Below are 25,610 nucleotides of genomic sequence, written 5' to 3'. Positions count from 1 at the left end.
CAGCATCTGTGATGTTAAGGGGGTGTGTTAGCGCCCACACTGCAAAAACTGAAATCTAAGTAAGATTAAATATCTCAAAGAAGGGTGACATTTGCTTATTTTATGTCTGATAAGATAATTCTCCTCACTAAGCAGATTTCATGTTAGAGTGTTTTACTCGTTTTAAGGGTTTTGGTCCTAAATGATCTCGGTAAGATAATACGGCTTGCTGCTGAGAATTTATGAACTATATTGAGTAAAACATGCTTGAAACTAGAATATCAACTGATGCAAAACTGTGTTATCAACACTCACAAGTGTAAAACTACTTTTTTAAGTAACAATTTCTTATTTCAAGCTTGGGCTGGGCGATATGGCCTTGTTTTAATATCTCGATATTTTTCGGCCATATCGCGATACACAATATATATCTCCATATTTTGCCTTAGCCTTGAATGAATACTTGATGCATATAATCACGGCAGTATGATGATTCTATGTGTCTACATTAAAACATTCTTGTTCATACTGCATTAATATATGCTCATTTTAAACTTTCATGCAGAGAGGGAAATCACAACTAAGTCAATTCACCAAATATTTATTAAACAGTTATTAAGCAGTGGCACAAACATTCATGTCATTTCCAAAACAGAAGGTGCAAGATTGTCAGAGACATTTTAAAACAAGCTATGAGTGCACTTTTGTGCATGATGGCACTAAGATGATATATCAAAACAACACTAAATCAAAGTGCACTTTTAATACAGAACGCCACTATAATAGTTTAAAACAAATAAAGTGCACTTTTGTGCATGATGTCACAGAGGATATTTTAATAAGTGTCAAATAAAAATGAGCTGCATTATAAGAACTCATATGGTGTTCGTCCTTCGCTATGTGGTAGGTTACTGCGGACATTATTTCCTTCTGTTGTTGACTATTTATTTCATACGGTGTTGATGTGGAAATGTTTGCCTCGGCATTTTGATGGTGTGGCACCGAATGGAGATGTTGACGTGCAGAGTTTTAAAGGCCTACTGAAATGAGATTTTCTTATTTAAACAGGGATAGCAGTTCCATTCTATGTGTCATACTTGATCATTTCGCGATATTGCCATATTTTTGCTGAAAGGATTTAGTAGAGAACATCCACGATAAAATTCGCAACTTTTGGTCGCTAATAAAAAAGCCTTGCCTTTATCGGAAGTAGCAGACGATGTGCGCGTGACGTCACGGGTTGTAGGGCTCCTCACATCCTCACATAGTTTATAATCATAGCCTCCAGCAGCAAGACCTATTCGGACCGAGAAAGCGACAATTTCCCCATTAATTTGAGCGAGGATGAAAGATTCGTGGATGAGGAAATTTAGAGTGAAGGACTAGAAAGAAAAAAAAAAGGTGATTGCACTGGGAGCGATTCAGATGTTTTAGACACATTTACTAGAATAATTCTGGAAAATCCCTTATCTGCCTATTGTGTTGCTAGTGTTGTAGGGAGATTAAATAGTACCTAAAAGTCGGAGGGGTGTGTTGACCGCGAGTGTCTCTGAGGGAAGTCACACAGCTGCAGCAGGACGGAAGCTCCGCTGATGTCTCCGGTAAGAGCCGACTTATTACCACAATTTTCTCACCGAAAACTGCCAGTTGACATGTGCTCGGGATCCATGTTCGCTTGATCGCTCTGTTCCATAGTAAAGCTTCACCTTCGGGAATTTTAAACAAGGAAACACCGTGGATTTGTGTGGCTAGAGGCTAAAAGCTTCCCATCTCCATCTTTCTACTTTGACTTCTCCAATATTAATTGAACAAATTGAAAAAGATTCAGCAACACAGATGTCCAGAATACTGTGTAATCAAGCAGACTACTTATAGCTTGGATCGGGCTGGAAAATAATGTCCGCTACAACCCGAGACGTCAAACCCACGCGTCATCAAACGAGTCATCATACCGCGACATTTTCAACACGACACTTCGCGGGAAATTTAAAATTGCAATCTAGTTAACTAAAAAGGCCGTATTGGCATGTGTTGCAATGTTAATATTTCATCATTGATATATAAACTATCAGACTGCGTGGTCGGTAGTAGTGGGTTTCAGTAGGCCTTTAATTCTCTAGCAGGTGACTTTTTTGGTTCCGTTTTGTATCACATCTGGTTAGTTTTGTCATCCTTAGTTCCTGGTGGCACTTCCTGTTTGTTCCGTTTCCATAGTTACGCATTTGTGTCACCTGCCTTTTGTTTTTCACGCGCACCTGCTTTTTGATTATCCCCTCTATTTTGGCCTGCCCTTTTTGTTCATTCGCTCTCGGATTCAAGTTGGCTGATCGATGCAACAGGTGACGTCGCTAATTCCTATTGTGGTAAAATTATTTACTGCTATTCCTTCGTTTGTGTCCCTAGCTCACATGCTAGCGCTTTCAGTTTTTTCTAGCTCTCATGCTAGTTCTATTGGTTTCGTCTTTAGTGCCTTGTGCAAGTCTTTTTGTTCTTAGTCTGTTTTACAGTAGAAATAAATCATAATTTTTTACCTTCACGCTGTGTCCAGTTCCGCCTGCATTATAGAAAGAACGCACCCGCATAACCACAATGCCAGCTAAGCGTCACACTATTGGCAGATAATTTTGCTTAGTTAAAAAAAAATACCCCTCATTTGTGTAATTGTTTTTGTACCCTGACTTTTAGCAGTTCAAGGCATGGGTAACTTACACATCTGTGAAGGCACCATTAATAATGAAAGGTACATTCAGGTTTCGGAACAACATATGCTGCCATATATGCGCCGTCTTTTTCATGGACGCCCCTGCTTGTTTCAGCAAGACAATGCCAAGTCTTGTGTTACAACAGTGTGGCTTCATAGTAAAAAACATGTCACCCATTGAAAATGTGTGGCACAATATGAAGCCTAAAATACTGCAACAGAGACTGTTGAACAAATTAAGCTGTACATCAAGCAAGAATGGGAAATGATTCCACCTGAAAAGCTTCAAAAATTGGTCCCCTCAGTTCCCAAACGTTTACTGAGTGTTGTTAAAATGAAAGGCCATGTAACACAGTGGTAAAAATGCCCCTCTGATAATTTTTTTTGCAATGTGTTGCTGCCATTAAATTGTAATAAATGACTATTTGCAAAAAAAATATTATTCCCAGTTTGAACATTAAATATGTTGTCTTTGCAGTCTATTTTATGAATATAAGTTGAAAAGGATTTGCAAATCATTGTATTCTTTTTATATTTACGATTAACTTAGAATTTCATGGCTGGAACATGTGCCAAAGTAGTTGGGAAAGGGCATGTTCACCACTGTGTTACATCACCTTTTCTTTTAACAACACTCAATAAACGTTTGGGAACTGAGGAAACTAATTGTTGAAGCTTTGAAAGTGGAATTCTTTCCCATTCTTGTTTTATGTAGAGCTTCAGTCGTTCAACAGTCCGGGGTCTCCGCTGTCGTATTTTACGCTTCATAATGCGCCACACCTTTTCGATGGGAGACAGTTCTGGACTGCTTGAACTCACCGTAGTGTGTTTACATGTATAACATTCTTCAACGATGCCACAGAAAGACATATTTTATGCCACTCATTCTTTGTCTCATTTTGTCCACCAAACTTTTTATGCGTCATTGATGTTATTTACTTGTATTCAGTGCTTATCAAGCATATTTGGTCGGTGCACGACTGCAAGCTAATCGATGCTAACATGCTATTTAGGCTAGCTGTATGTACATATTGCATCATTATGCTTCATTTGTAGCTATATTTGAGCTCATTTAGTTTCCTTTACTTATGTCCTCTTTGTATCCATCCATCCATTTTTCTACCGCTTATTCCCTTTGGGGTCGCGGGGGGCGCTCGTGCCTATCGGGCGGAAGGTTGGTATTAAATTCATTTTTCATGACATATCTGTATGTAATATCGGCTGCATGTCTGATAGTTGTTTGTGCGCCGTGTTGTCCCAGACCACAGCAAACGTAACCCAGCTTGCAAAGATTGTTATAATTCCATTAGAAGAAGACAGCTTACTGTTTACTTTGAGTTGGACACACACATCTATACCTTTGGCCCTTCTAAGCTAGTCATTTAGAGGAGTTATCTCACCCTCTGAGAAGCCTGCATTTTAATCATATTCTCCAATGTTGCAAAAATGTGTAGAATAAATTTTACATTTCAACAAATCTGTCAACGAAGATTTGTCTCAGCGACACGTGGTCATTTTGATAGTACGCTAATATAGACACTTATATCATGTGTTGACATCATCATATCACTGATAGAAGGCTTTTCATTTTTTGCGGCTCCAGACAGATTTTTTTTGGGTATTTTTGGTCCAATATGGCTCCTTTATCATTTTGTGTTGCTGACCCCTGGCTTAGGCTGTCTCCCGGGTAGTTGACATCAGCCCCCACACCCGCCGAGTTTCATAACCGTACCATACATGCCAAACTTGAGACCTCCGATTTCGGGAGGTGATGGGTGGGGGGTGGGGCTGAGGCATGGTTGGGGGCGTGGTTAAGAGGGGAGGAGTATATTTACAGCCAATTCACCAACTTGAGTATTTCATACCTATATATATATATATATATATATATATATATATATATATATATATATATATATATATATATATATATATATATATATATATATATATATATATAGGTATGAAATACATGACTTTCAGTGAATTCTAGCTATACCTGTATATTTTTATTTTATTATATATATAAATAAAAGAAATAGTGGAATTTCATACGGCACCTATCAAATACGTGGGCTTCAGGAATCAGAACAGACTTCCTCACTTGCCGTCAGGTGTGCAACACCACGTAAGTTGTTGGCCAATCAAAAGGCAACCCCATAACGCTATAGCCAACATTCACCAGGAGATGGCAACAGACAACATAGATCACTCTATTACAGACGGCGTCGCCATGGCTGTAGTTTCCTCGTTCTTCTGCTTCGTCTCCTTGTGTGTGCAGTTTTTTATTAAAATCTGTAGATGTTGTAACGTGATTGGGCAGGCAAGCTGTTTATATAACGAGAAAGCGGACGTGAAAACAGGCTGTCCCCACTCATGTCCGCATGGAGCCGGAGGGGGCGTGGCCTCCTGCTCCGGCTGAAATTCAGGAGATTTTCGGGAGAAAATTTCTTCCGGGAGGTTTTCAGGAGAGGCGCTGAATTTCGGGAGTCTCCTGGAAAATCCGGGAGGGTTGGCCACTATGAACCGTACCCACCTCCATTAAACACCACGCGGTATGCTTCGGATCTTGAGCTGTTTCACCTTGTGTAAATATTTAAGAACATGTTTTCCTTCCAGAGTTATCTCCTGGTGCCAAGTGTTGAGCAGATTCTGTTCTGTCTCCCTGTAATGTTTGTCTGATCATGAATGGGATTGTGCTGAAAATTGTAATTTTCCTGAAGGAACTTTCCTGACGGAATAAATAAAGTACTATCTAATCTAATCTAATCTAAGATACCAGATGTCCAATCATTTTTACACCATCATTTTTCTTGTAAACAAAGATGTTCTCGAGCTAAGCCCTTAAGTAAAACATCCCAGAACATGTTTTAAGACATTTTCTGGCAAATCTAGTTTTCCTTGGGTGGTGGGACTTGTGGGACTCGAACCTCGGTAGGTATTTTGAACATTTTTGGGGACTTTTGCCGACTTTTCTCCGCCACTTTCCGTGGGACTTTGCTTGGTGCGTTTAGAAATTTTTTGCATCCCGGGACTTGTGCGGCTGGAACCCAGGGAAGTATTTCGGACAAAATTGGGACTTTTGACCATTTTTGCCGCCTTTTGCCCCCTTCTTCCCCACCTTCCTGTTCACCATTGCTGGGTGTGTTTTAGACATATGGACAAAAATAGTTTCAAGCATGTTTTACTCAATGTAGATCATCAAATCTCAGCAACATGCTGTAATATCTTACGGAGATCATTTAGGACCAAAACCCTTAAAACAAGTAAAACGCTTTAACATCCTGGGATGGCCAAAATGTCCATAACACACCAAGCCGAGTGCCACGGGGGAGGTGGGTATAAAAGTTGGAAAAGTCGGCAAAAGTCCCAAAAATGTCCAAAATACCCACCCAGGTTCAAGTTCCACAGGTCCCGCCACCCAAGGAAAACTAGATTTGCCAGAAAATGTCTTAAAACATGTTCTGGGATGTTATACTGAAGGGCTTAGCTCGAGAACATCTTTGTTTACAAGAAAAATGATGGTGTAAAAATTATTGGACATCTTGTATCTGCTCAACACTTGGTACCAGGAGATAACTCTGGAAGGAAAACATGTTCTTAAATATTTACACAAGGTCAAATAGCTGTACAAAGTGTCCACAACACACTCAGCAAAGTCCCACGGAAGGCTGGGGGAAAAGTGAGAAAATTCGGTAAAATGTACTAAAATCACACCCAGGTTCCAGACTTGTGGTACTCCATGTGGGACTCGAATTTGCTCGGCCGGTGGCGGGACTTGTGGGACACGAACCTGGGTATTATGAACATTTTTGGGAACTTTCGCCGACTTTTCTCCCCCACTTCCCGTGGGACTTTGCCCGGTGCGTTTTGGACATATTTTGCATCCCGGGACTTGTGCGACTGGAACCCGGGGAAGTATTTTGGACAAAATTGGGACTTTTGACCATTTTGACCGCCTTTTCCCCTCCTATTCCGTGCCGTCCTGTGCACCATTGCTGGGTGAGTTTTGGACATTTTCACAAAAATAGTTTTAAGCATGTTTTACTCAATGTAGGTCATCAAATCTCAGCAATAAGCTGTAATATCTTACGGAGATCATTTATGCCCAGAACCCTTAAAACAAGTAAAACGCTCTAACATAAAATCTTATGTATGGCCGCGCAAGTCCCGGGATGGCCAAAATGTCCATAATACACCCAGCCGAGTGATCGGGGGGGGGGGGATAAAAGTTGGAAAAGTCGGCAAAAGTTCCAAAAATGTCCAAAATACCTACCCAGGTTCAAGTTCCACAAGTCCCACGGAAGGCGGGGAGAAAAGTGAGAAAATTTGGTAAAATGTACATACATCCCACCCGGGTTCCAGACTTGTGGTACTCCGTGTGGGACTCGAACTTGCCCGGCCGGTGGCGGGACTTGTGGGACTCGAACCTGGGTAGGTATTTTGAAAATTTTTGGGAACTTTCGCCGACTTTTCTCCCCCACTTCCCGTGGGACTTTGCTCGGTGCGTTTTGGACAAGTTTTGCATCCCAGGACTTGTGCGACTGGAACCCGGGGAGGTATTTTGGACAAAATTGGGACTTTTGACCATTTTGGCCGCCTTTTCCCCCCTTCTTCCCCGCCTTCCTGTGCACCATTGCTGGGTGTGTTTTAGACATATTGACAAAAATAGTTTCAAGCATGTTTTACTCAATATAGATCATCAAATCTCAGCAACAAGCTGTAATATCTTACGGAGATCATTTAGGACCAAAACCCTTAAAACAAGTAAAACGCTTTAACATCCTGGGATGCCCAAAATGTCCATAATACACCAGGCCGAGTGCCACGGGGGAGGTGGGGATAAAAGTTGGAAAAGTCGGCAAAAGTCCCAAAAATGTCCAAAATACCTACCCAGGTTCAAGTTCCACAGGTCCGGCCGCCGGCCGGAATGTACAAAGTGTCCAAAACACACTCAGCAAAGTCCCACGGAAGGCGGGGGGAAAAGTGAGAAAATTTGGTCAAATGTACAAAAATCACACCCGGGTTCCAGACTTGTGGTACTCCATGTGGGACTTGAACTCGCCTGGCCGGTGGCAGGACTTGTGGGACTCGAACCTGGGTAGGTATTTTGAAAATTTTTGGGAACTTTCGCGGACTTTTCTCCCCCACTTCCCGTGGGACTTCGCTCGGTGCGTTTTGGACAAGTTTTGCATCCCAGGACTTGTGCGACTGGAACCCGGGGAGGTATTTTGGACAAAATTGGGACTTTTGACCATTTTGGCCGCCTTTTCCCCCCTTCTTCCCCGCCTTCCTGTGCACCATTGCTAGGTGTGCTTTGGACATTTTGACAAAAATACTTTCATGCACGTTTTACTCATGCGGTCAATCTATGTTCCCATCCTCACCAAAGGTGATGAGCTTTGGGTTATGACCGAAAGGACAAGATCACGGGTACAAGCGGCCAAAATGAGTTTCCTCCGCCGGGTGGCGGGGCTCTCCCTTAGAGATAGGGTGAGAAGCCCTGCCATCCGGGAGGAGCTCAAAGTAAAGCCACATTGAGAAAAGCCAGTTTAGGTGGTTCAGGTATCTTGTCAGGATGCCACCAGAACGCCTCCCTAGGGAGGTACGTCCAACCGGTAGGAGGCCACAAGGAAGACCCAGGACACGTTGGGAAGACTATGTCTCCCGAATTGCCTGGGAACGCCTCGGGAAGAGCTGGACGAAGCGGCTGGGGGGATGGAAGTCTGGGCTTCCCTGCTTAGGCTGCTGCCCCTGCAACCCGACCTCAGATAAGCGGAAGAAAATGGATGGATGGATGTTTTACTCAATATAGGTCATCAAATCTCAGCAACAAGCTGTAATATCTTACTGAGATCATTTAGGAGCAAAATCCTTAAAGGGGAACATTATCACCAGACCTATGTAAGCGTCAATATATACCTTGATGTTGCAGAAAAAAGACCATATATCTTTTTAACCCATTTCCAAACTCTAAATGGGTGAATTTTGGTGAATTAAACGCCTTTCTATTATTTGCTTTCGTTGTGACGTCATCTAGATAGCTAATCGATGCTAACATGCTATTTAGGCTAGCTGTATGTACATTTGTAGCTATATTTGCATCCAGCCTTTCCCTCCACCCACATTTAATGCCAAACAAACGCTTACCAAACGACGGATTTAAGTTGCTCCAGTGTCACAAGATGCAAAAGTCCCGATTGTTTGGTCTGCACATTTTACCGGCGGTGCTAAGGCAGACATGGCACAGAGATGTATGGATATCCTGCAGATGCATTTCCAACGATAAAGTCAACGAAATCACAAAGGTGAGTTTTGTTGATGTTATTGACTTATGTGCTAATCAGACATATTTGGTCACGGCATGACTGCCAGCTAATCAATGCTAACATGCTATTTTGGCTAGCTGTATGTACATTTGTAGCTATATTTGGATCCAGCTTTACCCTCCACCCACATTTAATGCCAAACAAACACTTACCAATCGACGGATTTAAGTGGCTCCAGTGTCACAAGATGCAAAAGTCACGATCGTTTGGTCTGCACATTTTACCGGCGATGCTAAGGCAGACATGGCACAGAGATGTATGGATATCCTGCAGATGCATTTCCAACGATAAAGTCAACAAAAACACAAAGGTGAGTTTTGTTGATGTTATTGACTTATGTGCTAATCAGACATATTTTGTCGTGGCATGACTGCCAGCTAATTGATGCTAACATGCTATTTAGGCTAGCTGTATGTACATTTGTAGCTATATTTGCATCCAGCTTTACCCTCCACCCACATTTAATGCCAAACAAACACTTACCAATCGACGGATTTAAGTGGCTCCAGTGTCACAAGATGCAAAAGTACCGATCGTTTGGTCTGCACATTTTACCGGCGATGCTAAGGCAGACATGGCACAGAGATGTATGGATATCCTGCAGATGCATTTCCAACGGTAAAGTCAACAAAATCACAAAGGTGAGTTTTGTTGATGTTATTGACTTATGTGCTAATCAGACATATTTTGTCGTGGCATGACTGCCAGCTAATCGATACTAACATGCGATTCAGACTATCTGTATGTACATTTGTAGCTATATTTGGATCCAGCGTTACCCTCCACCCACATTTAATGCCAAACAAACACTTACCAATCGACGGATTTAAGTTGCTCCAGTGGTCAAAAGATGCAATCGTTGGTTAGAAGGAAATTGCCGAATAGCTTCAATAGCTTTTCGCTCAATAGCTTCAGTTTCTTCTTCTATTTCGTTTTCGCTATCTGCCTCCACACTCCAACCATCCGTTTCAATACAAGCGTAATCTGTTGATATGCTTAAGCCTCTGAAATCCGAGTCTGAATCCGAGCTAATGTTGCTATATCTTGCTGTTCTATCCGCCATGTTTCTTTGTATTGGCGTCACTATGTGACGTCACAGGAAAATGGACGGGTAGATTCACAGATAGCGAAAATCAGGCACTTAAAGCCTTTTTTCGGGATATTCCACGATGGGTAAACATTTTTTTTTAAAACTTTGAAAGATAAAATAAGCCACTGGGAACTGATTTTTATTGGTTTTAACCCTTCTGAAATTGTGATAATGTTCCCCTTTAAAACAAGTTAAACACTAAAATAAAATTTGCTCGGTGAGAAGAATGATCTTATCAGACATAAAATAACCAAATATCCCCCTTATTTGAGATTTTTAATCTTACTGAGATTCCAGTTTTTGCTGCGTAGGCTTTGGATCAAGAGCTGATTGATACTAGTTGTCTTTAGATCATGGATGTTTCTAAAAACACTGTCTCTATCTCCCCATAGCAGTTTTTACCTGCTGCCAATTGTTCTCACATTGCTAACACTAAAAATAGATCATGTTCTTCTTGAAGTAGAAACAAAAATTCCCACCGTGTCAGCGCAGATTTTCCTCCACCAAATAGGGCGATATTTCTCGGCCTGTATTTTTTTTTTTTTACTTCGCTACCAGTGTTTGGCCCCACGAAGCATCCCTGTGACGACTCCCGACTGTTATCTCCCTTTTTAAAACCTTCTCCCCCACTTGTCCAGCTCTCTCTCTCTCTCTCTCCTCTCCCTTTTCCTATTCAGGAGACCATCGAGCGTTACTTCGCCTTGTTTGTGTTAAGTGTTCCTGTCCTGTCAATCCACCAAAGACGTAGCTTCAGCACGTTCTGTAGATGCACTCTATTCCTTTAAAGCATACTTGCGATTACAGATGAAGGAAAAAGTGAACTAATAGCTAAATATATTAAAGTTAAAGCTATGAATATACTTTGTAGGGTTTTAATGTACAGTTAAAGTACTAATGATTGTCACACACATACACTATGTGTGGTGAAATTATTGTCTGCATTTGACCCATCACCCTGGATCACCCCCTAGGAGGTGAGCAGTGAACAGCAGCGGCGGCCGCGCCCGAGAATCATTTTTGGTGATTTAACCCCCAATTCCTAGCCTTGATGATGAGTGCCAAGCAGGGAAGTAATGGGTCCCGTTTTTATAGTCTTTGGTATGACTCGGCCGGGGTTTGAACTCACGACCTACCGAACTCAGGGCGTACATTCTAACCACTAGGACACTGAGCAGGTAGACTTATTTATAATGTTGTAATATACTCTTCACATTTTATAAAAATCCAATGTAATAAAATGCATTGGATTTATACAAAATATATAGTAATATAGTTGATTTTTGAAAACATTTTAAACACATTTTTTTAATGAAAAAATACATTTTAAAATACATTTTTGTTTTAGATTATTACAGAAAAAAAGTTAACTTTAGTTAATTTTTTCCCGTTGTTTTCTCAAATTCCTAGTTTCTATTGAAAACAAAAATGAAATGAAATAACACAAATCATATCAGCAATTTTAGTGTTTTAAAACTGTGGTTCCCAACAAAATAATTTTTTATTAAGTTAAAAAAATAAAAAAAATTTAATAATTTTTTTTATTTTATTTTATTTTTATTAAATCAGAATAAAAACAAAGACACACTTACAATTAGTGCACCAACCCCAAAAAAACTCCCTTTTTTATGCCAAAAACAAAAAAACAAAAACAAATAATCAAGCGTTGCAGTTACAAAAAAGTTGGGGACTACTGTTTTAAAAGACATAAAAATAAAAATAATATTATAAATATTTTTGCTAACCAATAGAAAACAATACTTGATTTTTCAACAACCATATTACATAGCCCAGAGTAGAGATGTCCGATAATGGCTTTTTTGCCGATATCCGATATTCCAATACTGTAAAACTCGTAATTACCGATTCCGATATCAACCGACACCGATATATACAGTCGTGGAATTAACACATTATTATGTTTAATTTTGTGGAGATGCCCCGCTGGATGCATTAAACAATGCAACAAGGTTTTCCAAAATAAATCAACTCAAGTTATGGAAAAAAAATGCCAACATGGCACTGCCATATTTATGATTAAAGTCACAAAGTGCATTTTTTTTTTAACCTGCCTCAAAACAGCAGCTTGGAATTTGGGACATAGTCTCCCTGAGAGAGCATAAGGAGGTTGTGAGGGGTGTATATTGTAGCTTCCAGGAAGAGTTAGTGCTGCAAGGGTTCCCGGGGTATTTGTTCTGTTGTGTTTATGTTGTGTTACGGTGCGGATGTTCTCCCGAAATGTGTTTGTCATTCTTGTTTGGTGTGGGTTCACAGTGTGGCGCATATTTGTGACAGTGTTAAAGTTGATTATACGGCCACCCTCAGTGTGACCTGTATGGTTGTGGACAAAGTATGCCTTGCATTCACTTGTGTGTGTGAAAAGCCGTAGATATTATGTGACTGGGCTGGTGTTTTTAAGATTTATTGGCGCTCATGAGTTTTAAAAAGTCATGAATTTTACTTTTTGAAACCAATACTGATCATTTCCGATGTTACATTTTAAAGCATTTATCGGCCGATAATATTGGGAGTCCGATATTATCGGATATCTCTAGCCCAGAAGAATCAAAGTCGTTTTCACTTAAGGGCCACATGGCAGTTATGTTTGGCCCCAGAGGTTTCCTTCAAACAGTGAATACTATTATTACACAATTTTTTTATGTATTTTTTAGTAGATTTTTTACAGCTAAAATGGGTAAAAAATATGGTAAATTGCAATAATTTTACCTCAAAATGTAGTGTATATTGCTGTAATTGGAAAAACAGTACTGCTGTTTTTACAGCAAAAAAGAAAAAAGGCAGCTCAGTTGCCAGAATTTTACTGTAAAATGTACATTTGTTTTTCTACTATAAATAAAAAAATGCAATTTTACAGTAAAATTTTGGCACCTGAGCTGCCAGTTGTTGTTTTTTTTACCGCAAATCAACATCTGTAGATTTGTTTGGTGTATCACTTATCACATAATTTGAAGTGAATATTTCACACAGCAAACATGGCATCTGTAAAGCTGTCCTTTATAAGTCTTGTTTAAAGACGAAAAAATGGGCTGGAGGAGAAGTCGTTGCACAAAACTGTACAAAAACTACTGTTTTATTCATTTAGAGAAAAATGCTGTAAAAATGTCACAATAAATTTCACAATTTTACCTTGAAATCTATTGCACAATTTGATGGATAACTTGCATTTAAATCATAGTTAATAATATTTATTTTTTTATCTAAAAAAGGGTTTGAATGTTTGATTAAACATTTTTGCATAATTAGACAATACTTAAGTTAATTTCGAGGGCCAAATAAAATAAAGTGGCGGGCAACATCTGGCCCCCAGGCCTTGAGTTTGACACCGGTGTTATAGACCATTTTAAAAAAATAACTATTTTTGTTCTTCTTTTTTTATTATTCCTAACCACGCTTTGACAAGTCTGTTTGTTAGCTTTTTAATAACTAATCTGTACTTGGTTGTAAAAAGGACTTGAGTATTATTCAATAAAAACAAGACAGTGTTTTAGATTTTGCACTACCCACCAGTGGTCAAAAACATAAATGCAAGTGTTTATTTCTTATGTGTTCTTCAGGTAATGATAATGGTTATTTCAAAACCGCTTGCTTGATTGTCGTCTTCTTACTTTTGTTTGGACGACACGTGGCTGACAGGTTCTTCTTGCCCCTTCTCTTGGAACTATATTGAAAATAGACAAACAAAGAAAAATAAGAATAGTTAGTATGTAGTTAGATCAGTGGTTCTTGACCATTCACCAGATTTAGTGAAAAATAAAATGTTTTTTTGTTTTTTTTCAAATTTAAGAAAAACTTATGTTTTTGTTTTTATTGGTGCACAAAATGAACCGTGCACGAACATCACCTTGTTCACAGAACGAAACCACCACAGTGCATGATTTCACAACAAATTACACACCTTACACACATTACCATGAGTTGATTAACAAGTTGAAAAACCTATCCAAGTGTTACCATTTAGTGGTCAATTGTACGTAATATGTACTGTACTGTGTGAACTGTACTGTTTCCATCCATCCATCTATTTTCTACCGCTTATTCCATGAATTTACCATGTGAATTTACCGTGGACCCTAACTTATTCTCTAAAGGCCTTCGTGACCACATGCGTGGACAACACTTTTTAGCTCTTATTTCCAAAATTGTGTACACTACTGAATTGGGGTCTTTTGGCCACATATGTGGACACTTTTACTGCCATCTGGTGGTGTCAGAAGAATATAACATACAATGGAATTTGGGGGGGAAAAAGTGTGAAAATAAAAATTAGTATGTCGCTTAACATGAAGTACACGTTTGTGTACTTATGGACTACAGTTGTGATCAAAATTATTCAACCCCCACGCAATTTTGGTGTTTTAGCAAGTTGGACATTTATTCCGTATTTTGTGTATAGTCATATCAAATAAAGATGTGTCAAATAGACAAATGCAACTTAAATTGTAACACGGTATTTTACAAAATACCAAAAGTGGACAATTTTCTTAATATCTCATTGACAAAATGATTCAACCCCATAGTTACATGCATCTTTAGTACTTAGTAGAACACCCTTTGGCAGTAATTACATCCTTCAAACGTGATACATAACCGGACACAAGCTTCTTGCAACCATCTAGAGGTATTTTAGCCCATTCCTCTTGGGCAAAGGCCTCCAGTTCATTCATATTCTTGGGCTTGCGTGCTGCAACTGCCTTCTTCAAGTCCCACCACAGGTTTTCTATAGGATTTAGGTCTGGCGACTGTGAAGGCGGCTTCACGGTGCCACAGGGGTTAGTGCGTCTGCCTCACAATACGAAGTTCCTGCAGTCCTGGGTTCAAATCCAGGCTCGGGATCTGTCTGTGTGGAGTTTGCATGTTCTCCCCGTGAATGTGTGGGTTCCCTCCGGGTACTCCGGCTTCCTCCCACTTCCAAAGACATGCACCTGGGGATAGGTTGATAGGCAACACTAAATTGGCTCTAGTGTGTGAATGTGAGTGTGAATGTTGTCTGTCTATCTGTGTTGGCCCTGCGATGAGGTGGCGACTTGTCCAGGGTGTACCCTGCCTTCCGCCCGATTGTAGCTGAGATAGGCGCCAGCAACCCCGAAAGGGAATAAGCGGTAGAATATTGGATGGATGGATGGACTGTGAAGGCCACTCCAGAGTCTTCCAGCCCTTCTTCTGCAACCACTCTGATGTTGATTTGGAGGTATGCTTGGGATCGTTGTCCTGTTGGAAGGTCCAACGTCTCCCAACCCTCAGCTTCGTCACTGACTTCATGACATTTGCAGCTAATATATCCTGTTAGGAAACAGAATTCATAGTGCCTTGAACGCGCTGGAGATTCCCCGTACCTGAGGCAGAGAAACAGCCCCAGAGCATGATTGACCCCCCACCATGCTTAACAGTAGGCGAGGTGTTCTTCTCTTTGTAAGCTTCATTTTTTTCTCCTCCAGGCATAACGTTGATTCATAGGCCCAAAGAGTTCCACTTTTGTCTCATTACTCCATAAAACAGTTTTCCAAAACCTTTGGGGTTTGTCCAGACAATTTTTGGCATACTGAAGTCTATTTTCTTGTGCCTGGTAGTCAGAAGTGGGGTGCGCCTGGAGTTCTGGCATGGAGGCCTTCATCTCGTAGTGCGCGCCTTATTGTCTGGGACGAAACCTGCGTTCCCCCCTCTGCAATGTCCTGTTGTAGTTCCTCAGCTGTTACCCGGGGTTTTTTTTACCACTGTACGCACACAGCATCCTCTTTCTACCACGCCCAGGTAGTGTTTCCACTGTGCCTTTCGCTTTAAACTTGCAATTTTTTTATTTTTTTTTCTTCCAAAATAGCGCTGCTGTTGGCAGGAACTCTGTGCTCTTGCTTCATCCTTTTGTGTTTCCCTCTTGTTTTCATGTGTTATTATATTTTTTTGCCTTTTGGTCCGGGACCTTTTGGGACTGTGTGACAAGCGGTGGCACTTTCGTGACCTCTGTGGTGCTTTTTTTGTGGACTTCTGGATCTGCCTCCCGGGGGCCTTTTGGCCATGGAAACCAGCTGCTGGGTCTCTGCTACACCAGAGTCCGTTTGGAGAGACTGGAGGACATGCGGATGAGGGGACAGGACTGGGACGGACAGACTTCGCGGTGTCTTGTCTGGGTGAGCAGGTGTCGGACACCTCAGTCACCTTGGACGTATCCTCGCTCATCCATGCGGACTGGACACTGGCCGAGAGTGGAGTCGGCCGTCTTGGTTGCTTTGTTGGTTCTGCTCCTGTCTCTGGCCATGCTCCCTCCATCCCAGCGGACGATGGCGTGGAACACCACAGTGGATATGTTTCTTTTACTTTTTATTCATAGCTGTATGTAGAAGTGGCTGGTTCTATCTGCTGCTTTAATGACCTCTGTGTTCTTTGATGTTTGATGTCTCCCTCTTACACATATGTAAGAGGGATGTGTACTATGGCTATGAGTTGTTTTTTTCCCTTGGCCACAGTCTGCACCCCCTCTCCAGGGCCCAGGCTAAGACCGATTTTTTTTATTTTATTTTAATCTTCTTTTTTTTTCTCCCATTGTCTGATCTTGAATGGGATTGTGGTGAAAATTTTAATTTTCCTGAAGGAACTCTCCTGACGGAACAAATAAAGCACTATCCATCTATCTATCTAAATTATGCTCCCAACTGTGTCTCTTGGAATGTTTAATGTCTTTGCTATTTTCTTATATCCATATCCTTTCTTATGAAGAGAAATCATCTCCTCTCTTGACTTCTTTGACCACTCCCTGGACTTCACCATGTTGCAAATACACCATTGACCATCTACAAGAAGCTGAGCGTCACAGTCTTTTTCAATCGTTATGGTTCTAATCACATCTACATGTGTTTTCAACACCTGATTGAAAAGACCTTATTCAAACTCTGTTCTTAAGAGTTATGATCTTCAAGGGGTTGAATAATTTTCTCAATGAGATATTAAGAAAAATGTCCTTTCTTGGTATCTTGTAAAATTGAAGTTGCATTTGTCTATTTGACACATATTTATTTGATATGACTATAAACAAAATACGGAGTAAATGTCCAACTTGCTAAAACACCAAAATTGTGTGGGGGTTGAATAATTTTGATCACAACTAAGTACATCATATAAAAAAGATAATTTTTTGTTTTTATTCTAATTAGGGTCCATCCATCCATTTTCTACTGCTTGTTCCCTTTGGGGTCGCTGGTGCCTATCTCAGCTACAATCGGGCGGAAGGCGGTGTACACCCTGGACAAGTCGCCACCTTATCGCAGGGCCAACACAGATAGACAGACAACATTCACACACTAGGGCCAATTTAGTGTTGCCAATCAACCTATCCCCAGGTGCATGTCTTTGGAAGTGGGAGGAAGCCGGAGTGCCCGGAGGGAACCCACGCATTCATGGGGAGAACATGCAAACTCCACACAGAAAGATCCCGAGCCCGGGCTAGAACCCGGGATTACTCGGGACCTTTGTATTGTGAGGCAGACGCACTAACCCCTCTTCCACCGTGTAGCCCACTGTACTGTTTCATATAACGTATTCTCTTCCTTTGCAATCTGCTAGTAAAAGTTTCAATCAATCAATCAAAAAACCTGCAAATCAGATGGAAAATTAGAGAGAATATGGTTTGGGGATATCCATAACACGCCGACAGGGAGAAGTTTTTATGTACACAATATTTCGGACGTGTCTATACTTCCCTTAGGCAGACTCACCGAACCCCTAGGGTTCGATCGAACCCAGGTTAAGAACCACTGAGTTAGATGAATCCCTCACCAAATCGTGCTTCATAGCTCGGTTGGTAGAGCGGCCGTGCCGGCAACTTGAGGGTTCCAGGTTCGATCCCAGCTTCCGTCATCCTAGTCACTGCCGTTGTGTCCTTGGGCAAGACACTTTACCCACCTGCTCCCAGTGCCACTCACACCAGTTTCAATGTAACTTAAATTATGGCATTCACTATGTAAATCGCGTTGAGACACTAGAAAAAAGCGCTGTATAAATATAACTCAATTCAAATTTTGCAGCCACGTTTCATCCCTTTTTTTAATATCTACTTATTTATGTCTTGTATGTATTTCAGTCCAGTATTTGTCTTAATCCTATTATGTTGTGGTGATCACAATGGATAGTAGGGCTGTGATAGTAGGGCTGTGCTATACGGACGTCAATTCATAATCAGCCAAAATATATATCAGAATATCGATACTCTCGACTTTTAATAGACCCCCCCTTTTAGACCAGTTGATCTGCCGTTTCTTTTCTGCTCTGCCCCCCTCTTCCTTGGTGGAGGTTCTGTGGCCATGAATGAAGCGCTGGCTGTCAAGATTCGGGACCCGGGGCGGACCACTCGCCTGTGCTTCGGTTGGGGACATCTCTGTGCTGCTGACCTGACCTGTCTCCGCTCGGGATGGTCTCCGGCTTGCCACACTATGGACTGGACTCTTACTATTATGTTAGATCCACAATGGACTGGACTCTCGCTATTATGTTAGATTCACTATGGACTGGACTCTCACTATTATGTTAGATCCACTATGGACTGGACTCTCGCTATTATGTTAGTTCCACTATGGACTGGACTCTTACTATTATGTTGGATCGACAATGGACTGGACTCTCGCTATTATGTTAGATTCACTATGGACTGGACTCTCACTATTATGTTAGATCCACTATGGACTGGACTCTCGCTATTATGTTAGTTCCACTATGGACTGGACTCTCGCTATTATGTTAGATCCACTATGGACTGGACTATTGCTGTTATGTTAGATCCACTGTGACTGGACTCTCACAATATTATGTTAGATCCACTATGGACTGGACTCTCACTATTATGTTGGATCCACAATGGACTGGACTCTCGTTACTATGTTAGATCCACTATGGACTGGACTCTCACAATATTATGTTAGATCCACTATGGACTGGACTCTCACTATTATGTTGGATCCACTATGGACTGGACTCTCACTATTATGTTGGATCCACTATGGACTGGACTCTCGCTATTATGTCAGATCCACTATGGACTGGACTCTCACTATTATGTCAGATCCACTATGGACTGGACTCTCACTATTATGTCAGATCCACTATGGACTGGACTCTCACTATTATGTTAGATCCACTATGGATTGGACTCTCACAATATTTTGCTAGATCCACTCGACGTCCATTGCACCGGTCGCCCGGGGGTGGCATCCCCACATCTGCGGTCCCCTCCAAGGTTTCTCATTGTTATCCCATTGTGTTGAGTTTTTCCTTGCCCTGATGTGGGATCTGAGCCGAGGATGTCATTGTGGCTTGTGCTGCCCTTTGAGACACTCGTGATTTCGGGCTATATAAGTAAACATTGATTGATTGATTATACGGCGTCGGATGGGTCCTACAAATTGTGAGTTGAAATATTTGATTTCCTTACTTTTTCATGTTTCGTTTGTTTTATACAATTCTTTTAATTTTGACAGTACCACGTAAGATATGTTTCAATTGCTGAAGCGGGTTTATTGAATGTTAAATGCGCCGAAAAATAAACCCTTTTTTACACTGTTAATAGGTTTCAATGAATACTAGTGTGTTTGTGTATAATATCTCCAGCTGTGTCCATTGTGGTGACATAAATTACGGAATTTTGAGAGGGGAAGTCGGGACGAAGTAGGACGTCATTGAAGGCCTAGGTGAGAAATCCACGGCCCGCCACTGGATCTGATAATGCTAAAAATTGTATTTGGAAAGCTATAAACAGATTTGTTTATGCTCTAATTATTTTTTTAAAGGATTCTACTGTGCAAAACATTTATTTACCACGGTCAGATTCGGCACCAATTAAGACAAGCAAACACGAGGGATTAGTCTTCTGCTACAGTAATAATAGTTAGTTACAGACCAATATCATTCATAATGTACTTGCCTGCGGTTGCGCTTTAGAGGGCAAGCGTTGCGTTTGTGGTCCATGCTGGCACAGTTGAAGCAGCCCATCTTCCCCGGACTTGACTTGCCACAAGGGTGGTCTGGGAGGGCACAGTGGCCGCACGATTCACAGTGTCGCCATGCTTGGAAGTAAACAATATAAAGGTTGTCAGGTTCAAACACTGATGACATCTATTAAACAAGACAAGAAACAAATAATTAAACTGAGACAGAATTCAATTTGGCTCAGTGAGGATTGACGTCTGGACACTGTACCCATGTACAGTGTCTAGCGAAAGATTGTACGCCTCCTTCTTTTATTTGGACTTTTCCTGACCACGTGGCAACAGCTGCTTCCAAGGGAACGGGGTCATAATCAGCCATCGCCTTTTAAAAAACATTTCAAAAGAAAAGGTCGGTTCAAAAAAAGAGGTTGTAAAAGAGTTAAAAAAAGAGGTTCGTACAAGAGTTCAAAAAGAGGTTCATAAAAGAGTTCAAATAAGCGGTGCCCTGAGTGGATACAGGCCCTGCTTCCCCTCCACTTTGTAGTCCTTGGTCACGACAATATCCTTCTGTTGATTACAATACATGAAAGAAACAGAACACCTTCATGTTGCTTTCCATCCTACACGGTGGAGTTTTATAAGCCTTCTTTTTGGTAGGTTCAAAAAAAGGGGACGTAAAAGAGTTAAAAAAATGAGGTTCGTAAATGAGTTCAAAAAGAGGTCGTAAAAAAGTTCAAAAAGAGGTTCGTAAAAGAGTTCAAATAAGTGGTGCTTAGAGGGGAGTCAGGCCCTGCTTTCTCTCCACTTTGTAGTACTTGGGTCACGACAACATATTTCTGTTGATTACAATAGATGAAAGAAACAGAACACCTTCATGTTGCTTCCCATCCTACACGGTGGAGTTTTACAAGCCTTCTTCTTGGTAGGTGCAAAGACATGTTTTTGCTTCTCGTCGGGAACTCATTTCAACACAAAATTTTTGTGATAACTTCGATAAAATTATTCTAACAAAGGTCGTCAAATATTTTGAAATGATGAAACACGAGCAGGAAGCCATGACTACAAAGTGTTGGTCACTTTATTGGGACTGTTTGTGGATGTGCACTTGCAGTAGAGTGACTAAGATGATGTCATGAACGACAGTCACAGTTCCAAACCATTTATATTCAATTTATAATTGTTAAAATTATCTGTTTTGGAATTAACACACAAGCTAATAAAACAACTACAGTAGAAAAGAACAGCTACAAAACAACTACTTTATTCACTTACTTTATACATTTTTCATTAGAGATGTCCGATAATATTGGACTGCCGATAATATCGGCCGATAAATGCTTTAAAATGTAATATCGGAAATGATCGAAATCACTTTCAAAAAGTAAAATGTATGACTTTTTTGGTACATGGACGTAGGGAGATGTACAGAGCGCCAATAAACCTTAAAGGCAATGCCTTTGCGTGCCGGCCCAATCACATAATATCTACAACTTTTCACACACACAAGTGAATGCAAGGCATACTTGGTCAACAGCCATACAGGTCACACTGAGGGTGGCCGTGTAAACAACTTTAACACTGTCACAAATATGCGCCATACTGTGAACCCACACCAAACAAGAATGACAAACACATAACTATTTTCAAACACCTTGCTAAGGCACTGGATTTAAATCTGACACCATGTGCAGAAATGGCTATTTTTGGGACGGTATCAGATCCCCAAATAAGGAGAAAATTTAAGGATAGTATCGCCTTTGCATCCTTATTAGCACATAGGAGAATTTTGCTGGAGTGGAAGTCACCTTTCTGCCCCAAAGCCTCCTTATGGCTTAAAGACCTTATGATGTATTTAGATCTGGAAAAAATAAAGTTCAATCTTATGGGTGCACCTGAGAAGTTTTATTTTGTTTGAGGCTGTATGGTTGACAACATAGCTAAATTAAAGACGCTACAGGACACATGAAAAGTTCGTCTTTCATAAACCAGCTCCTTTATAATTATTATAATTTTTTTTTTTAATATTTATTCCGGGTGTATATTTACTATCTGCCTATGTTGAGAAGAAAGTGATGTACTAATTATTTTCCATTTGTGACTGTACCTTTAACTTATGTAGGACCCGGGGGGAGGGGGTTTATGTGTGAATGGGGTATGGGTTGGGTTGCTGTTCTTGGAAGTGGGTGGGAAAAAAAGGGGAAAATGTGTTGACTGTTCTATTGTACATTATAATACCTGTCAAATTCAATAAAAACATTTATTAAAAAAAAAGAATGACAAACACATTTCTGGAGAACATCCGCACCGTAACACAACATAAACACAACAGAACAAATACCCAGAACCCCTTGCAGCACTAACTCTTCCGGGATGCCACAATATACACCCCCCACTACCCCCTGCTTCTTTCTACATTTTTTCAGACATGTTGAATTGGGTAAACGTCAGAGGTGGGTAGAGTACCCAAAAATTGTACTGAAGTAAGGGTACATTTACTTTAGAATAAAATGACTAAAAGATACTAATTAAAAATGATTACTGGAGTAGGTAAGTATTCTGTGAAAAAAAATACTGAATTACTGACCAACCTGTGAGTCATTCCTGATTTATTTAGTAGTTCATTTTTAATGGTTCTTGGACTACAACCGCAGTTGGTGTGTGTGTGTGTGTGTGTGTGTGTGTGTGTGTGTGTGTGTGTGTGTGTGTGTGTGTGTGTGTGTCATATACAAATTACTGCAGCATGTTTTCCCCAGGCCCTGCGATGAGGTGGCGACTTGCAGCTGAGATAGGCGCCATATGTCTTCATCCTTCTACTATCCAGGTGGGAGGCATTATATATGGTCTAGGATAAACTTTGGCGAGCTCGGAGGTGTGAAAGCAGCTCACCAGCCAGGGAGGTCAACACAGCAGCACAAACTGTTAGCTCCCTCTGATCACGGCGCCGCTATAAATAGTTTGTCCGTGTTTGCGCTTATAATAACAATTTCGCTATTACTTGGTTAATGTTCAAGTCACCAAATGGAAATAAATGGAGTACTGTTGGCGCTTTTTCGATTTTTTTTTTTTTTTTTAAGGGATTTATGGCCGGAATGGAGGACCTCCCATTGACTCCAATAAAAGCAAAACGTTTATTTACGAGTTAGAATATATGAAAAAAAAAAAAATCTGTCTCCTCCCTCATAATGATTGTGGAAGATAGGCAAAATTCCCCCAAAATAGTGCAATTCTCCATTAATCAACAGATTATAAATAATCGTGAAATAATTCAATATAACGATCGGAATGAAACTCAATGTTTCGAAGTAAAAGTAGCGTTTCTGTTTACAAAAAAATCCTCAAGTAAAATGTATAATGTATGCTGCGTTAAAACTACTGTGACAAGTACAATTTAACCAAAAAGTTACTTCGGTGCAGGAAATGTAGCAGGTTACGACTAGGGCTGGGCGATATATCGAATATATTAAATATATCCTGGGTTTGACTATATCGTGATATTACAGTATACGTTCTCATGCAGTTGCTTTTAGCTACAGGCTCTTCTCACTATTTATTGTCTCTCCTTCTCACAGAGACATAAAACAAGTGCACCTTCTTACATACGTCATATACTGTCGCGCGTGCAACGTCACACGCCCTCGCCGAGCAGAGAGGCAGCGACATGGGTAACGTTAGCTGTGGTGCTAGTGGAGTGGTGCGAGTGGTAATACGAGAGAAAGAAGGTGTGAATCTAGTAACAAAGGAAGGAAGAATTAATTCCCAAGAAAAACAGCAGGGGGTCCATCGTCTGGTGGTGGTTTGGCTTCAAGCGGGAAGATGTCGAACAGACAACCGTAATATGTCAAGTATGCGGCAAAAGTGTTGCTACATAAAGTAGCATTACTGCTTATTTGTCGCATCATTTGAAAAATCACCCGCTACAGCAGGGATCACCAACGCGGTGCCCGCGGGCACCAGGTAGCCCGCTGGCCTGTTCTAAAAATAGCCTAAATAGCAGCACATACCAGTGAGCTGCCTCTATTTTTATTTATTTATTTATTTACCAGCAAGCTGGTCTCGTTTTGCTCGACATTTTAGACTTAGTCTTCACTTATTTAAATAAAATCATTTATTTTTTTACTTTGCTTCTTGTAACTTTCAGAAAGACCATTTTAGAGAAAAAAATACAACCTTAAAAATGATTTTAGGATTTTTAAACTCATATACCTTTTTACCTTTTAAATTCCTTCCTCTTCTTTCCTGACAATTTAAATCAATGTTCAAGTATTTTTTTTTATTGTGAAGAATAATAAATACATTTTAATTGAATTCTTCATTTTAGCTTCTGTTTTTTCGACGAAGAATATTTGTGAAATATTTCGTCAAACTTATTACGATTAAAATTCCCAAAAATTATTCTGGCAAATCTAGAATCAAATTTAAATCTTACTTCAAAGTCTTTTGAATTTGTCTTTGTTAGAAATATAGCTTGGTCCAATTTGTTATATATTCTAACAAAGTGCAGGATTTTAACCTATTTAAAACATGTCATCAAAATTCTAAGATTAATCTTAATCAGGAAAAATTACTAATGATGTTCCATAAGTTCTTTTTTAAATGTTTTCAAAAAGATTTGAATCAGCTAGTTTTTTTCTTTTTTTTTTTCGGTTGAATTTTGAATTTTAATAAGTCGAAATTGAAGATAAACTATGTTTCAAAATTAAATTTTCTCTTCTTTTAAACCGTTCAATTAAGTTTTTTTTTTAATCATTTATTATCTGCAAAAAACCTTCCTTAAAAGGAAAAAAATGTACAACGGAATGACGGACAAATACCCATTTTTTGATACATATAGATTTATTTATTAAAGGTAAATTGAGCAAATTAGCTATTTCTGGCAATTTATTTAAGTGTGTATCAAACTGGTAGCCCTTCGCATTAATCAGTACCCAAGAAGTAGCTCTTGCTTTCAAAAAGGTTGGTGACCCCTGTGCTAGAGAATGAAGAGTGCTTGAAACTCCGCATGTCAACATCTCCGGCCGGTGCCACACCAACAAAATCCCCAAGCAACTACTTCCAGATCATCACCGTATGAAACAAATAGTAAACAACAGAAGTAAATAACGTCCGCAGTAACCTACCACATAGCGAAGGACATACACTATTTGATTTCTTATTATGCAGCTCATTTTTATTTGACAGTTATTGAAATATCTTGTGTGACATCAAGCACAAAAGTGCACTTTTATTTGTTTTAAACTATTGTAGTGGCGTTCTGTACAAAAAGTGCACTTTAATTTAGTGTTGTTTTGATATGTCATCTTAGTGACATCATGCACAAAAGTGCACTCATAGCTTGTTTTAAAATGTCTCTGACAATCTTGCACTTTCTGTTTTGGAAATGACATGAATGTTTGTGCCACTGCTTGATAACTGTTTAATAAATACAGTTTTGGTCAATTGACTGAGTTGTGATTTCCCTCTCTGCATGAAAGTTTAAAATGAGCATATATTAATGCAGTATGAAGAAGAATGTTTTAATGTAGACACATAGAATCATCATACTGCTGTGATTATATGCATCAAGTGTTCATTCAAGGCTAAGGCAAAAT

At 40.1% G+C, this 25,610-nt stretch overlaps 1 protein-coding gene across 1 annotated transcript in view; it reads right to left on the bottom strand.

Moving 5' to 3' along the window:
• Positions 1-13,599: 13,599 nt before the first annotated feature.
• The window catches only part of zcchc4 (zinc finger, CCHC domain containing 4), a 67,016-nt gene continuing 55,005 nt past the window's right edge, over positions 13,600-25,610 (bottom strand). The window contains exons 11-12 of the mRNA XM_061913925.1: positions 20,019-20,160; positions 13,600-13,775 (exon numbers count right to left, since the gene is read on the bottom strand). Of these exons, the coding sequence (XP_061769909.1) occupies positions 13,685-13,775; positions 20,019-20,160 (233 nt within the window). The 3' untranslated portion in view covers positions 13,600-13,684. The remainder of the gene's footprint in view (positions 13,776-20,018; positions 20,161-25,610) is intronic.

The sequence above is a fragment of the Nerophis ophidion genome, linkage group LG10 (assembly GCF_033978795.1).
Source record: "Nerophis ophidion isolate RoL-2023_Sa linkage group LG10, RoL_Noph_v1.0, whole genome shotgun sequence".
NCBI classification, from domain to species: Eukaryota; Metazoa; Chordata; class Actinopteri; order Syngnathiformes; family Syngnathidae; genus Nerophis; species Nerophis ophidion.
This window is presented reverse-complemented; position numbering and strand designations above follow the sequence as displayed.